General features: G+C 37.8%; 1 protein-coding gene across 2 annotated transcripts in view; it reads left to right on the top strand.

Annotated features, from left to right (window-relative positions):
• Positions 1-17,100, top strand: part of THADA (THADA armadillo repeat containing) — a 295,937-nt gene that overhangs the window by 45,863 nt on the left and 232,974 nt on the right. For both annotated transcript variants that reach the window (XM_079792262.1, XM_079792261.1), the window contains exons 21-22: positions 438-595; positions 7,595-7,704. In XM_079792262.1, coding sequence (XP_079648388.1) covers positions 438-595; positions 7,595-7,704 — 268 coding nt within the window. The remainder of the gene's footprint in view (positions 1-437; positions 596-7,594; positions 7,705-17,100) is intronic.

Here is a 17,100-nt window from a genome sequence, read left to right as displayed (position 1 = left end):
CATGGAATTTAAATGTATTTTGAAAGTGAATTTGTATTTTCCTTTGATTTAAATAGCCCTGTCCTACTCTTTTATTGATATAACAACCACCCTCACCAAAATAAGTAATGAACTATAATTGTTATAGTCATATTTTATAGATGACTGAGTGACAGAACTTATTTCATGAATTTCCAAGTTTATACTTAAGTTTTGAAACAATATTGTATTGTATTTTTTAATTTATTTTGAAAGTGGTATATTAAAGCAATACTTAACACAATTCCTACTCATAGGACATGCTCAACAAATGTTAGTTATTTTTTCCTGAATAAATATAATTTATGACAAATTGGTTTGTTTAAGCAGATTATTTGTGGGGAATTAGGAATAAGTTTGTTCTAAGAAACCTGGATGTGAGCAATCAAGTGTTGCAATAGATTTTTTTTTTTTTTTAGGTAAAGACGGAAAAACATGTGATGTAACCGCTCAGATGGTGCTGGTATGCTGTTGGAGAAGTATGAAGGAAGTTGCTTTACTTTTAGGCACACTGTGCCAGCTTCTACCCATGCAATCCATGCCAGAATCTCCTGATGGATTATTGACGGTGGAGCAGGTAGGGTAGATGTTTATTTCACCTGGTATAATTTCTGGTCAAAGCACAGATCACAAATTTTTATGTATAACTCAACTTAAAAAAAGGAATTATGAATATTTCTTGAATAAAGTCACACAGATATCAACTGAAGAAAGTTTATGGTAGTTTAAGAATTAGACCTTGTGATACATTTCAAAACTACGTAATTTTTACAAACATTTTTATTTTTCTAAAGTTATATAAATAACTATAGATTTTTCACCTCACTTTTAGCTTCAATATTATCATTTTAATTTTAATTAACACATACAAATTTAAATTTAAATGAAATTGTCTATTTAGTAAAAACTCCACAAACCTCTTAAATTTTGCAAAGAAAAAATAGTAATACGTTGGTTGATTATGGATCTCTTGTCTCCCACTCCATTGATAATAAATTTGTAATCACTTTGTCTTGTTGGCTGACTTTTATTTTAAGACCACAAAGTTATTTCACCATCTGGGACTGTTCAAGTGACTTGAATGCAATGTTTACAAGAAATTTGCTTACCATAAGCATTTCACTTGGAAATACTTTAGATTTATTAGATTTCTGTTTTTAAATTGATTCCCTCTTCCTCTCCATGTGGTTTCAACAAATCCATTTTCCACCATTTTCTAGCGAAGATACGCAACATATACTTTCATTTTTAACCTTTTTCAAATAAAGATAATTTTGCCCTTAGGGTGTTACAACATTTGAGAACAAAACAAACATTGTAGTGTGCTAATGCTGATTATTTCTATAATAACCATGTGACTAGTTCCATGGAAATAATGCTAATATTTTTATTCTCACACTCTCTTAGGCTCATGTGTTTGCATCTGGTTAGCGGCTGGGCTTGTGATGATGTTGCAAGACCCTGAGATGGAGAATGGCAGAGGGAACAGTACACTGCCAGCATCATTATGTTCCTTATTCTCTTCCAAATCAAATAGGTGTTAGTGTCTTAGTGTTACTTGCAGTCATTGCTGGTGATTGGCTGTAGTGCCAATACCAATGTATTTGCTGAGGAACCCAGCTATGATTACTGATTACTTCACTGATGGTCACCATCTCACTAAACAGTAAACATGCTAGAGTCTCAACTTTTCAAGGACTAGTTAAAACATCTAGTTTTTTGGGTTTGTTGGATAGTGTTTATAAAAAAACAACAAGGGAAACATACTTTGCTTTTACTGTAACTGAGAAAGACCTGAAAGCTTCCTTTGAAAATTATTTTGCCTTGACATCTTTTATATAGCACCCAAATCTTATGAATTTAATTTACATGGGATAACCATGTTAATATTGGGGGTTAATATATAATAAAAGAGATGTCTGTAAAAGAATAGCAGCAATAATAACAAAGAGGCTCTTATAAACCAAAGAACTCTTCTAATGACTGTTTTCATGAAAAAAAAAATTGCATCCTGTTTTTCGGTAAAATATTAGTTTCTAGTCTAATGAGGTTTAGTCATTTTCCTATGTCACTATTTATGTGGTGGCCTCACTTATATAGGTTTGAGAAGAATTAACTGGATGAATGATCAAGAATGTCCATGATAGCACTGTTCTGGCATTGAAACCCTGCCTTCTGTGGAAAACTTCATTCTTGGTCATGCTGATTTGAAAGAAATGCCTCAGTTTAGGGGCATATTTAGTCAATGAAAACCCAAAGTCTTCAAGAAATTAGTTTTATTCATATTACTGGAGGAGTCCCGCTTTTAAACATAAAATTTGTTCTATGAAATTCCTTTAAATTAAAAATACTCCCGTGTACTTAAAATGCTTGCGAATTAAAAAATATAAATGACTGAGAAGAATGTAATTTACATTGGAGCGGCTGGGCCATGCCTAAGGTTCACCTTCCTTCCAAGGGCATAGTTGCCCTGGCAACACTAGATCTTCTGTGCACTTAGTGCCAAAACTAAGAATTTAAAAGTCAACACTTTCGCTGAGGGTGACCAGAACAGACCCGCAGAGCAGAGGCAGTGAAGTGGCTAGTAGGCAGAATGCTACCCTTTGGTGGTGGTGGTGGTGGGGGGGGGGTAATGTAGAGTTTGGATTTCTTATTCCCGAGACCACTAATAACTGTGATCTGCTTTTCTCTCAGTGGATGAAGGAGGCAGTTCCTTACATCCTAAAATACTGATGTTCAGCCTTTGCTTCTCTACTCTCCACTTACCCTTCACTCCTGAAAAACTAGTGTAATTCTGTTGTTATTTGATGTCTTGAATGTAGTTGACAGAGGATTTCCTTTATAGCCCAGTTCCTTTATGGCCATCTTTATGGCCCTTTGTTAAAGGGGGGACCCCTTAAATACCACGTATGTGAGTGTGGTTTATGATAGGCCAGCAGGTAGTGAGATTACAATGTGGAGATTTTTGTTGCTGTACAAGAACTGGAGCTCATTGTAATTCTGAATATTCAGTGCTGTGTTCACAAACTATTAGAGCTGGAAGGATCACAGAGATGATATTATCCAGCTCCCTTGTACAAGGGGAAACTGAAGCCCTTGGATGCTACCTGGTTTGCCTAAGATCACAAAGCTGGTTTGTGGCAGCTCTGGGACAGGAACCCAATTCTTCTCCTTTCCAGCCTGTGTTCTGACACGGCACAGTGCTGCTTTTGTTCTGACCTGCTCATTTAATTTTTCTTTAAATTTAATTTTCCCACTTCCCATACCCAACCAAATTTTTGCAAGCAACAGCATAGTAAGGCAACTTGCTACTGAACTTTTTAGCAAATGGATTCATTTCCCTAAGTCACTTGGGAAGCAGTGTGTCCTCTGCAGCTTCACCAAGAGGAAAATGTGTTCATTCAGAGGCAGTCTGACTTTCCTCCTGCGAGGTAATCACGTAATGAAAGGTTCTTTCATAATGTCCCTGTACAAGAGGCAGAGATAAAACCAGCTTTGAGGGATGTAAGCCGAGACCCTTCAAGAATGAGCGGTACGTGCAACCTTATCTCGCAACTTCCTGACTGGTGTGTGTCTAGGTTTCAAGCTGGATGTTTTGCTGATGTGGAGTTTTTGCTTGATACATTTTGTTGGTCCTCTTTCCAGGGGGTATCAGATACCCAGTTCCTACTGATTTTTTTAAAAACAACTTCCTCTATCCAGAGTATCAATTCATATACATATATTTCCCCTAATATTCCTAAAAAGAAGCTTTTGGATAGATTTCTCTGGCTGCTTTCCCCTTGGTAGTAATGATTACCACAGAAATCACATGAATAGAAATAATGATCAACTATTAGAAATTAGGTCTTTTTTAAACTCCTATTTTAGATTCTTTTGTAATTTTCATGATGTACATGGCTAAGTGGGTTTATACATTCCCTCAGGTCTTTTGTTACTGTTTTAGGTTTTCTGTAATGGACCTCAAAACGGGAAGTGTTTATTAGCATTCATAAGTTAAGAAATTGCCTTTTGTATTTTCTTTGCCCAGATTTTTAAAAAAGAAATTATGAAAAAGTATCCCTTGAATTGTACTGAATGCAGGTTCACATTTTTAAGCTGTGAAATGAAGTTAAGCACAACATTTAGTCACCTCTTTATTGACTGTCTTACTACAAGGGTACTGTGGGAACATAAAGAAATATAATATGTGGTTCTCTGACCTCAAGAGCTTAGAAATATAACAGGGGATTGAAGAAAGTCAGCCTAAAGGACAGCAGTTAAAATGGCACATAGTTAAGAATTTGCTATAAATCAAAGAACAAACATTCTAGTAAGAAGATGTTTGAATAACAGAAAACTATTATCTTTGTTGTTGTTATGTAAGAGAACAATATTTAGGCATTGAAGAAATCCCAAATATTAGTAAGAAATCACTATAGTAGAAAAATTTACCATTTAAAATATTAATTATCTTACTATAGTGTAAACTTTTATAAACTGTACCATTTAACAAAAGTGGAATTAGAAACTCCTATTAATATTTCTAAGGTTATAAGAAGTGGCTGTGACTTAAAGTCAGACTTTATTTATTTATTTATTTATTTATTTATTTATTTACTAGTAGCCCATTTGCAGGAAGAATCCTGCAAGCCGCCGCTGCGGCCGCTGCCGCTGCGGTTGCGTTGCGGCTGCCGTGCCTGCACCCGCGGGCCGCTGGCGCCCGCCCCGCTCCGCCCCGCTCCGTCCCGCCCCGCCCAGGCTTTCCCTCTGGCAGCCACCTTGCTTTCCGCTTTTCCTTCCTCTTCCTTCTAAGTAGTCTTCAGTCTTCACTTCTCCCTCCCTCCGCATATGCAAATTAACCGCCATCTTGGTTGGGTAATTTGCATACTCGCCCTGATTGGTCGGTGGGCGTGGCTTTGGCTGGTGGGCGTGGCTTGGGCATAGCGAAGGTGCGGTCAATTTGCATATTGCTATTTTATTAGGTAGGCTTGTTACTCCTCACTCGAGGGTATTTTTCCATTGATTTTTAGAGAGAGTGGAAGAGAGAGGAAAAGACAGAGAGAAATACCCATGTGAGAGAAACATATCGATTGGTTGCTTCCTGCATGCGCCCCAACCAGGGCCCGGGTTGGGGAGGAGCCTGCAACTGAGGTACATGCCCTTGACCTGAATCAAACCCGGCACCTTTCAGTCCTCAGGCTGATGCTCTATCTACTATGCCAGAACAGCTAGGGCTTAAAGTCAGACTTTAAATTAAGGTTTAGAATTAAGCATTACACTTTGATGATACAAAATAAAAACAAAAATGGTCATTTATTATTTGCTATTCTGTGCCAGGTACTCTGCTAAATGTCATATGTATAATCTCCTTTTTCTCTCAGAATAATCCTGTGAAGTAGGTTCTAGTGTTTTCCCTGTTTCACAGACCAGGGAACTGTTACTTAATTAGTTGCCTTAGTAAGGAGGCCAAGTAGGGATCCTGAACTCAGCCCTCTTGGCTTCAGAGTCTCAGGTCTTAAGCACTGTACAGCGTTTTCATAAAACGTTCCATGTATGTTTAAATCCTCTTGGGTTTATCTAATTTATAATGAGTGGAATTAGCCTTGATCTTTCTTCTGTATTTCTGTCTACTGGCGTATATAAAGGACAAATAAAAAATATATTTACACTTGTCCTTTGTGAGTTTTATGCTCTAGATGAGCAGTTAGCTCCCCTAAGTAGACCACTGGTGAATTGTAGATGCCTAGAATCCTGACATGTAGCAGTACTTTCCTGTGGAATTTCACACCTTGTAAATCCATAAAGCATATTAATATGCCTATAGAAGTAGGCTTTATGAAAAGTTAGAAAGCAGGAGCTGCTAAACTTAAAAAGACAATGACTAGAATTGAATTTTAAGAATAGAAAGCAGGGCCTTTTTGTATTTTTACCTTAATTCCCTTTCAAAAATCTTGATATCCATGTTATTTATTAAAATATGTTGTGAAGACATCATCTACATTAAAAGAAAGCTTTTTATGAACTGTAAATAAGACCTTAGTGGCATCTAATAGAAAGTTTTCAGAGGATTTTTTTCATTTTTAAAATTAAATTTAAAGATTCTGTTTCCTATTCTGACTGTTGTCATTACTTTTTAAGTCATTTGCACCAGCTGTGTTCCCTGTAGTCTCATTATCCAGTGGATGGGGGTGAGCCTGGCCAGCTGTTCTTAGGCCCACACTGCCTTTCTGCACTTGGTAATGGGGCGCATCCCTACCTTTCACTGTTTTCTGGCATAAAACTTTAAGGCCATTCAGCCAGGTTTGCTAACCCTGTCAGATGTATTCTGTATTCAGTCATGTAAAAAGATCCAGTCAAGTGTCTGGCTGGGAGCAGGTACTTTAATAAGTGTTTATTCATTCAGTCTAGCCACCCAGTGTCTTCCCATGTTAGTTATCCTCTTCCTTTGTGGTCCACTCAAGTATATCCTATCTGACGTCTGGATATGAAGCTTCTTCTAATAATCTATCCCAGTACAGAAGAATCTTTCATTTCTAATGAAATGAAATGAAATGAGCTTCCAGGGGGCACCCCCCACCATATTGGTTTCCTCTGAACTGAAGCACTATGAGGACAGACATCTTGGTTTGTTCTGCCTTATCTCCCCTTGCACTAATCTGCTAAGCATTAGGCGGGGTGCTGAAGTTTTATTTAAAATCTGTTTTTTCTGAAGCCAATACCCACCAAATGTTAATAAAAATACAGCCAGTCCAACCAGTTTAACAGTACAAAACCTCATCAACAACTAATTGTTAGTCATGTCTTCTTTAAAAGAAATGGTCATATTTGTTATTTGTCTAACCTTGCATGCAGAGGGCCAACATATAGGAAAGCTGTGAGTAGCCTTTTGGAAAATTCCATGGTTCTGACTCAGTGATGCCTGTCAATTTTCAGTCCTTTGCACTAAATCTTGCCATTCACATTTGTGTATCTCTAAAAGGTATTTATTGGGAGTTGTTTAATGGGTTGGACTTTCATTTTGGGATGATGAAAATATTCTGTAAAATGGATGGTGGTGGTGATTGCACAACAATGTGAATATGCTAAATGCCACTGAACTGTATCCTTAAAGATGGTTAAAATGGTAAATTTCATTATGTGTATTCTCACCACAGTAGGTGTGTGAGGATTGTCACCTTGTGTGATTGGCTGTTGGTGTTTAGTGATATGTGCTAACAAAGAACACTGTCAGATTTGTGAGGCTGGCATAGGGAGGCAGTTCTAATATAGCAGTTCAAGATTGCCAACTCTGGAGCCAGACTGCCAAGGTTTATGTACTGGATCTACACTTCCATGCTGTGTGACCTTGAATAAGTTACTTGGCCTTTCTGGGCCTCATTTTCTCCATTGTAAAATAGAGGTAATAGTGCTTATTTCATGGATTATTATGAAGATTAACTTATATAAAAATGCTTAAAATACTACCTGTCACACAGTAAGTGTTATGGATGGACATCTATCTAGCTCTGAGTTCTAAATGATATTACTGACATAAAATACCTGTAAATGTAAGCATAAACTGAACACTTATTTATTTTTAAATTTTGTTTAAAAGGTAAAAGAAATAGGAGAACACTTTAAACAACACCTTTTACAGTCCAGGCACAGAGGAGCATTTGAACTGGCTTATACGGGCTTTGTGAAACTCACTGAAATACTAAACAGGTAAAACAAAACAAATCCTTTTGTGTACATTTTAAAAAGACTAAATGTCCCAACCATGTGCTTGAAGTAGAATGTAGTTGTGGCTTTTGATGTTTAAACTCTTGGAAGAAATTGTTTTCTTAGGTTTCATTGTATGATTTACTGCAGATGATTTAGTGAAATGTCCAAACCGGGTTGTTCTCTTATTGAAAGGTGATTTGAAGCAAACTCAAAGATTTTGCTAAAAAAAGCTTTGAAGTTACCATTTCTTTTCTTTAAATAAAATGACTGTTTTGTCTGTTTGAATACTGCTTGGTATGTGGAATAAAATAAGCCCTCCAATTCTTTGGATTTTTGTGTATTACAGACAGAGAAAGGATTTTATGGGTGCTTCTTTCTTTCTTTCTTTTTTATTTTTTGGTAGTTTTATCTTATAGGAAAATTTTTAAAGAACAGTAACAGACCAAAAAGTATAAAAGATTTTTCCCTCTTATTTGGAAAAATACTTAGGTAGATTTCATATATTTAGCTTTTTTTTTCCACATTATAGGTGCTGATAATTTTATTCATTCATATACTAGATTTCCTCCAAATAGCTTCTGAGGAAACCTTAAATTACTTAATGACTAAGTGTTCATGGCAAGTGTTCTCTAAATAAGAGGTAGTATTTTCCAGGAAAACATATCCATTGCCTGGAAACGTTTTGAAATGAAGAAGAGTTCTGCCAGCCTTGTAGCCTCAGCAAACATTTTATTTTGGGCTGTTAGATTATCCTTGAATATTTTGACACATTTTTTTTCACACTCCTGGTAAAAACATTTATAAAACATTTTGGCAGTTATGGGTTGCACAGAATATCTTAAATGATATGTTAAAATATGTTCCTGACTTTAAACTACTGATCTTGAAAATATTTTATTACCTTTTCAACTTATTCTTTCCAGTGCAGACATGACTTAGGAATATTTTTTTTCTCACAACACAACACACTTTCCTCTCTTAAAATCAATTAATAAGTATATATTGAACACTAGTTGTATGCTTAGTACTGTGCTTGGTTTGGAGGGTATAATACTTCTTTATAAGACAAGCTTCCTTTTCTCAAAGAGCTTATGGTTTAATTTGTGAAATAAGCAGGATGAAATTCAAAATACTTAACAAATAGTATTTCATGGGCACTGACTGCTCAGAACAGACGTTGGGTATAAGCATCCAACATTGCTGTATGTACAGGTGTGTGTTAGTTGCATACCAACCTGGAAAGTGAGACTAAGATAAACAATCTAATATAATTATCAATATTGGAATGACATTTACAAATTCTGTAGAAATATCAGAGAGAAAATAATGGGGATAGGCTGGTAGGGCTTAATGGAAGAGGTGGGATTTGTGCTAATGGATGAGTTAGGATTAAGTAGATAGGAGAAAGGAAGAAACATTGTGAGCAAATGTTCAGAAGCTAGAATCAGCATGGCATATTGTTAGGTGAAGAAATAAGCCGACCTTATTGTAATGGTGGGTGGTGGAGTTTACTAGGCAATATCATACAGCTGGATAGATTGAAGCCAAATTATGGATATCTAGAAAGTAGGTGTGCTATAATAGGGATGGAGAGAGATATTGAATATTTTAAAATCTGAAACAGATAATAGAAGGGAGGCATTGTAGCATAGAGAAATAGCAGTAATGTATGACACAAGCTCTTAGTTGTGTTTATATTCATGCCATTTATTGGCAATGAAATTGTATGAAAGCTTCATCTCTATAGTAAAGAAAAGAATATTTGCTCTATTAACATATATCTCTGACTTATTTTGTTTTTAATCCTTACCTGAGGATTTTTTTTCATTGATTTCTACATTGGAAGGGAAGGAGGTGAGAGAGATGTAAGGGAGGAAGGAGGGGGAGATGTAAGGGAAAGAGAGAGAGAGATAGATAGATAGAGAGAGAGAGAGAGAGAGAGAAATATCTACGTGAGAGAGATACATTGATTGTTTGCCTCTTGCGCACACCCCTGCAGGGGCTGGGGAACCTGCAACCATATGTGCTCTTGACAGGAATCGAACCCATTACCCTTCAGTCCGAGGGCCGAGGCTCTAACCAGTGAAAAAACCGGCCAGGGCTCTCTCTGACTTTTGTTGTATAGATCAAATAAAATAGATATTTATGAAGACCCTTTTCATTGTAAAATGTTCTACAAATGTACACCATTATGAGATTGTGTTGGTTGTGGTGTTCCTGTGTAAAGTAGTTTCTTTGTTGGAGGTCTTAGGTTATATGGATTGTAATGATAGATTGTAGTGAGGAGAACCTGGAATCAGTTGTAACAATCTAGCTTTGCGCTGATGAGAGCTCCTCTGTGATGGTGGCTCTGGCAATGGAGGTAAAGAAGTGGGTCTCAGTTAACCTTCAGCCCCACACAGTAAAAGCTCTACATATGATGTATTGACTGCTTAGAAGGAGAGCTGTGGACATTATTTTATATTTCATGATTTTATATGTCAGGAATTAAGGAGTACTCAACTGGGTGATTCTTCTCCTCAGGGTATTTACCGAGTTCAATTGATGGCATGCAATTGGCAAATAAGCTGATCAAGAGCATCCAAGACAGCTTTATTCACATTTCTGGCCATCAGCATCCAACATTGCTATATGTTCGGGTGTGTGTTTGCTGAATATCAACCAGGAAAGTGAGACCAGCACCTTTGAACAAGATAAGAAGATTGGTGGGATAGGAAATTGGGCCTAGTTGAGACTACATGTGGCTTCTCAGCATGGCAGTCTTAGGGTAGTTGAAATTCTCATAGGGCAGCTTACACCCCCCAGAGAGAGTATGCCAAGAGAATCAGGCAGAAGTTGCATGGTCTGTTCTGACCTAGCCTCGGAAGTCTGATGGCATTGCTTCAGTCACATTCTTTTGGTAATAAGTGAGTTTTAAGTTCAGTCCAAATTCACGGGGAGAGGAATTAGACTCCACCATTTGATGGCGAAGTGGCAAGATCATACTGTAGAAATGTGCGTGGGGTTGGAGATAGTGTAGTGCCTATCTTTGTAAAATGCAGACTGCTACATGAACCAACTGAATGTGAGTGATGGAGGTCCGCAGGCAGTCCACACTTGTTCCTGTGCTTTAATTCTTGGTGACTAGAAAGGTGGATTTGATATTAACAAAGATAAGGAAACTGAAAGAGAGAGTTAGTTTAATAAAAATGAATAAATTTGTATGTGTTGAGTATGAGATTATGATGGCACATCCTGGTGGAAATATTTGTCAGAACTTGGAGATAGGGGATTAGTTTGGGTTATGTAACAGAAACAGAGATGTAGATTTATGAGTTGTCACCATAAACATAATAGTTAATAGAGGAGGGTGTATAAGGAAAAAGAACAGAGGACCAAAGACAGAGACTTTTGGGCAAGTATACTTTTTGGTTGAATGGTACAGATGAAGGCATTCCAAATAAATGGAATGGGGAGACTAGGCAAGGCCCAGGGTCTGGTATCTCAGCCATTCCTCATGGTTGTCAATACTGGATTTTAACCAACTGTTGTGAGTTCTCAACTGTTGCTTCCAAACCAAGTGGTTCTTGATCCCTCTGGAGACATTTCAGGTCTGCTGAACAGAATGTTTTGCAGAGAACATCTTTATAGTATGTGTGGCTTCCTTTTGCTTGGTTATTATTTTTTAAAGGAAATGTGTTGGTTTTTTTTATCCTTTGAAAGCTTTTTATAAGCTCTTAACTTAAGAAAAAGTTATTTAGGCATACAACATTTAAAACATTTGCAACATTTAATGCAAATCCACTGAAATGGAGGCCAACTGCTGGTCACCTCTTGAAATACAGCTGTGTTAAGGAAGGAAGCACTTAAAGAGATTAATGGATAAATAACTGAAGAGTTAAACATGAGCCACATTGTTTGAATTGGTTTTAATTGGATTATTCAAGATGTCATCAAATGTAAACTGACTTTACTACTAAACAATCTGTTAAACAATTCACTATTGAACTAATTAACTATTCACTATTAAATAATCATCTATGAATAAGTCGGAATGGGAAGCACTTCTTTTTTCTGGAAAGTTTTTTGAAAGCAGTACTTGCACACACACACACAATATATATTGAGTTAATTTTCTAGAATCTGGTTTTCTTATATGGTGCTTTCTATTTAGCATTTGGTAAAATATCCATATTCTCTTTTAAAAAACATAATTACCAGCCTAAATATTTGATTGGAATGATTAAATGCATTAAAGTCATAACTCTAAATTCAAGTTTCTGATGAAATTCGTACTTCTTGTTTATTCTCTCTGTGACCTTAGTATTTTAAGTTGTTTTTCTAATGAAAAACAGAATCTGAAACTGGGGTGGTAAGCTGGGGAATCTAGTGTTCATTTTTCCAACCATATATTAAAAGCTTAATTTTAAGGGGACTAAATTACTGACTACAATTCTAAATCTAATAGGGAGGTTTGTGAATACTTGATATTGTCTTCTCTTCATATATATGAATTGCTCTACTAATTGAAATGTAGTTTAACCTACAAATATTTATTGCAGTAATTACAATCATTTTCACATTATTGGCTTGAAAAAATGAACTGCTGACATTTAGCAGTTCTTGTCATAAAATGCTAGTGCTGACTCATGGATGTCAACAATTATGGTGGACAATGGTAATTTAAATATGTATTGAAACTTTCCTCAGTTAATTATAGCTACTACAATTCAAATAAATCCAACAGAAAACATCTTATGAACAATTGAAATGTAATAACGGAAAAAATATACCCTACCTTATTGGAGAATGTAATTTTTTTCCGTTATTACATTTCAATTGTTCATAAGATGTTTTATGAACAATTGAAGTCTTTAAAGAATATGCAATTGATCAAGAAATAAATGTAGAATTTAATGTATGAGATTTGGGGAAAAAGTCATTCAACTCTAAATGAAAGAATATACCATTTTGTCTAAACCTTTATTCTTCTCATCTCCTTTGGCAAATGTGTTTAAATAAGGCACTTTTTATTTCTGAATGTCCTATGGATTTTATTTGTAATATTAATTAAATAAAGAATAACTAAATGATGAGTCACTCTGGAAGGCCACATTAATTCTTTAGATAGAGAGAAAATTCTTTAAATTTTTTCACTTCAATAATGGATCAAAAGGATTGGGAAAACTGGGATGTCTTAACGTTTAAATTCTAAATCTTTGTGTTTTTGGTTTGTGACCCCTGAATTTGTATTTTTAAGCCCACTCCATAATTGAGTAAGATATTACCTTCTTTCTGGAACTTTGAATATTCATTTTTAAAGTTCTCATAGTAATACTGAGTCATTTAGACACAATAACAAAGGAATCTTATTTTTAACTAGAGGCCCAGTGCATGAAATTCATGCACTGGCAGGGGGTGTCCCTTAGCCCAGCCTCCACCCTCTCGAATCTGGGACCCCTCGGGGGATGTCTGACTGCCGGTTTAGGCCTGATCTCTATTGGATCGGGCCTAAACCGGCAGTCGGACATCCCTCTCACAATCCGGACTGCTGGCTCCCAACTGCTCGCCTGCCTGCCTGCCTGATTGCCCCTAACCGCTTCTGCCTGCCAGCCTGATCACCCCCTAACCACTCCTCTGCCAGCCTGATCGACGCCTAACTGCTCCCCTGCCACCCTGATTGTCCCCAACTGCCCTCCCCTGCTGGCCCGGTAGTCCCCAACTGCCCTCCCCTGCCAGCTCAGTTGCCCCCAACTGCCCTCCCCTGCCAGCCCGGTCGCCCCCAACTGCCCTCCCCTGCAGGCCTGGTCCCCCCAACTGCCCTCCCCTGCTGGCCTGGTTACCCCTAACTGCCCTCCTCTGCTGGCCTGATCGCTCACAGCTGCCCTCCCCTGCTGGCAATCTTGTGGCAGCCATCTTGTGACCACATGGGGGTGGCCATCTTGTGCGAGGGCGTGACAGACAATTTGCATATAACTAATTATTATATAGGATAAATGACCTCTATCTTTGTTAGTAAAGTCCCAGAGTTTTTAATATGAATTTTTTTTCTACTTGATCTCAGGGCATGGTTATCCTATATAATAAGAGAGGAATATGCTAATTATCCGTTATGCTTTGAGGCATGACTATCAACCGAGTAAGGACCAGATCACAGATCTGCAGGAGGGTGGGGCAGCAAACTACAAGGGGGCGTCGAAAAGCTATAGGAGGGGGCAGGGCTGCAAGCTATGAGGGGGGATGGGGAGGGCGGCAGGGGGAGTTACAGGAGGGTGGGGCAGCGGGTGGAGAGCTACAGGAGGGTGGCAGAGAGCTGCTGGAGCACGGATTCATGTGCAGGGTTACTAGTATTAAATATTAAGAGAATCAACAATCTGGTACATTCTTCTAACCACTTTAAAAAATATATACATATTTTTAATTGATTTCAAAGAGGAAGGGAGAGGGAGAGAGAGATAGAAACATCAATGATGAGAGAGAATCATTGATTGGCTGCCTACTGCACACCCCTTTCTGTGGATCGAGCCCTCATCACAGGCATGTGCCCTGACGGGGAATCGAACTGTGACCTCCAGGTTCATAGGTCGATACTCAACCACTGAACCACACTGGCCTGGCCTAACCACCTCTTTTAATCTATCATATTTTGCTCTTCCCTCCATGGCCTTTTGATTGGTAATTCAATTTAGATTTTGGTCATTGTTATTGCCTGTGCCTGTAGCTAAGGCTTCAAAATACCCCCGTGATGTTTTAGCCTGCAGTAAACCTCAACAATACTCGATATTAGGGAGGTAAAGATGACTTTCTCATTGGATCTCATTTGGGCAAATCATTTTTCAGGTTTAAAATTTCTCCAGGCTTCATGGTTCTCTTTAAAATGTGTGTGCACAGGCACACAACCTTCACATCTGTCACTGTTTATTTTAACTGAAATAATAAACTTGGGCTTTTAAATAATAAACATAATACTTGACTAAAGAATGAATGGAGTGGAGAATTGAGCTTATGAAATAATTGGAGATTGGAAAAATCTCTAATTTAGGAAAAATAATATACCAAATGAGTTTTAAGAAATGATGGTAACATTTCTCAATTACCAATAGTAATATAACTAATCAGAACTCAACAAAAAATAGCTCTGCGTTACCATACTTAGGTGAATGGATGAAGCCATTCAAAAACCACTTTGTAGTCAGGAAACCTGATTTATTGGCACAAAATAGTCTAATGACCCATTAGTTGGGTATACAGAATATGTAATTTGATTTTGGTCTGCGGTTTTATGCTTATCTTAGGAATACTTATCCACTATGAGTGAGATAGCTTTGTGGATAGAAATTGGACTAATCTGTTTATGGAACAATAATTTGCTCTAGTGATCTGCTCAAGAGAGTACAAAGGCCTAAACCCCAGCCTGGCCTGGCCTGGCCTGTTCATTCCTGTTGCTTTTACTAGGGACTCAGGTCATCGCACTTAGCAAAGAGGGGAAAAAACAACCCTCAACAAAACCCTCTGCCTCTTTTCCATCAGCACCCCGACCCCATTATTTAAAATTTCTACTACTTCTTTTTTGAAAAAATAAAATAAAATTTAAGTTTATTTTAAAAAATTTATCTTTATTGTTTAAAGTATTACAGATGTTCCCTTTGCTATTTCCTCCCCCCACGTTGATCCCCTCCGCCCCTCCCCCGCCCCTCCCAGACCTTCAGCACACTATTGTCTGTGTCCATGGACTATGCATATATGCAAATAAGTTCTTGTCTGTGATGAACAAGAAAACCAGAGTGGTCTGAATCCTCCCACCGCCCTCTTAACCCCATCTCCCTTGGAGTGTAGAGAAAAGAATATTGAGATATAAATTAGACCTGAGTTCCATCTACCAACTTTTTTGACGCTAGGAGAGCCATTTATCCCCTCTGGCCTGCTGTGTCTTCTGATAAACTAAAGGGTTCAGCTTTCCAAGGCTACTTTCAGCTCAGCCTTCTGCTCATTCATTATACAATGCTGCTTTCTAGTTTTTTGATTTGGGGAGTCTGGGGATTTGGGGTATGAAAGATTGAGGGAAGTTGGATACATTTTTTAGTAAACTTCCCTTGGAACTGGTAAACTAATCTCTTAGGAGTATTTTGTGGATTAATAACATTTAGTGAGAGTTGTTTATGAAGAACCTTGAATCCCTTGTAAGAAAGTTACAGTTTTTATGATGTACTCAGAGACTGAAGACACTGCTTATTTTGTATTAATTTGACATGGGAGTGAAATAAAACAAAGGAGCCTTCAGACAAAGAGGATGTCTGCTCTTTCAGTGGAGAGGCACTCACAAAAGCAGGGTTGGAATTCCCCACGGCTGTGCTTGGTGACTGCATAGAGTTGGCACAAAGAACCAAGTCCTGCCTTACTCAGGAACTTTTCCCTTTTCCTTGCCGACCCCTGGATTGTGTGATGAGGAACCAAAACCAACAAGTAGAGTTTTTTGCATTGTTCTGGAGAACCTTGTCTGCTTCCATTTTTACCTCTGAATTCCTTCATTTATCATAAACACCAGCAACTGGAGTTTTGAAATCACTTCCTTATAAAGTAAGTTTTCCTTGCTGGGGTATAAACAGAACTTCATTGACTAGTCACAACTCTAGGTTAGGCTATTGTGTTTTTATAGGCACAGTGACTTTACCATTGCGAAGCCGTCAAGTTCTAGCCTTCCTTTTTTATACCTGGTTTTGCAATCATTTGCCTAACTGAAGGCACAGCGAATGCACAGCAGCTGGCACCAACACTAGCTGGCCCTTATTTAATAACACAACCATATATTTCTTCAACTTCTATTGTGTGCCAGAGGCAGTGTTAGAAACACCCTGTTTGGCCACTGAGAGAATGATGTGGTAGGTGAGAGTTGCTGTGACCCTCGAGACAATTTTTAAGGTCTATATTTGAAACTTTAACTGTAGACCTAAGAGAATCATATGAAGGAAGACCTGAACAAGGGCTCAGGCTTGTGTGGGGCCATGATGAGGTATTTTGGGGACATTCTCATGAGGAGCTTTGGGTACTTAAAGAATTTAGGGTCATTGTTTTCTCTATTTGTTATAGTAACCCAGGTAATAATATCTCATTGAATTTCAAAGCATTTTAGTAATAGTTTTTATTTTCATTATTAGGCACTGAGAAATCAAGTGATTTGTCCACAGCCACATGACATGTTTTTCAGTGTCCTCTATTTTCATCTATATCCTATCTAATAAAAGAGTAATATGCAAATTAACCATCACTCCACTATACCCACAAGCCACACCCACCAGCCAATCAGGAGCGAGTATGCAAATTAACCCAACCAAGATGGCTGCAGCCACGGAGTGAGCAGAAGGCTTGGGTTTCCCTGGCGATGGAGGAAGCCAAGCTTCCCTGCACACTCTGGCGGGC

Source organism: Cnephaeus nilssonii (assembly GCF_951640355.1).
Source record: "Cnephaeus nilssonii genome assembly, chromosome: 15".
Classification (NCBI taxonomy): domain Eukaryota; kingdom Metazoa; phylum Chordata; class Mammalia; order Chiroptera; family Vespertilionidae; genus Cnephaeus; species Cnephaeus nilssonii.
The sequence above is the reverse complement of the archived record's forward strand: the minus strand, read 5'-3'. Positions and strand labels throughout refer to the sequence as shown.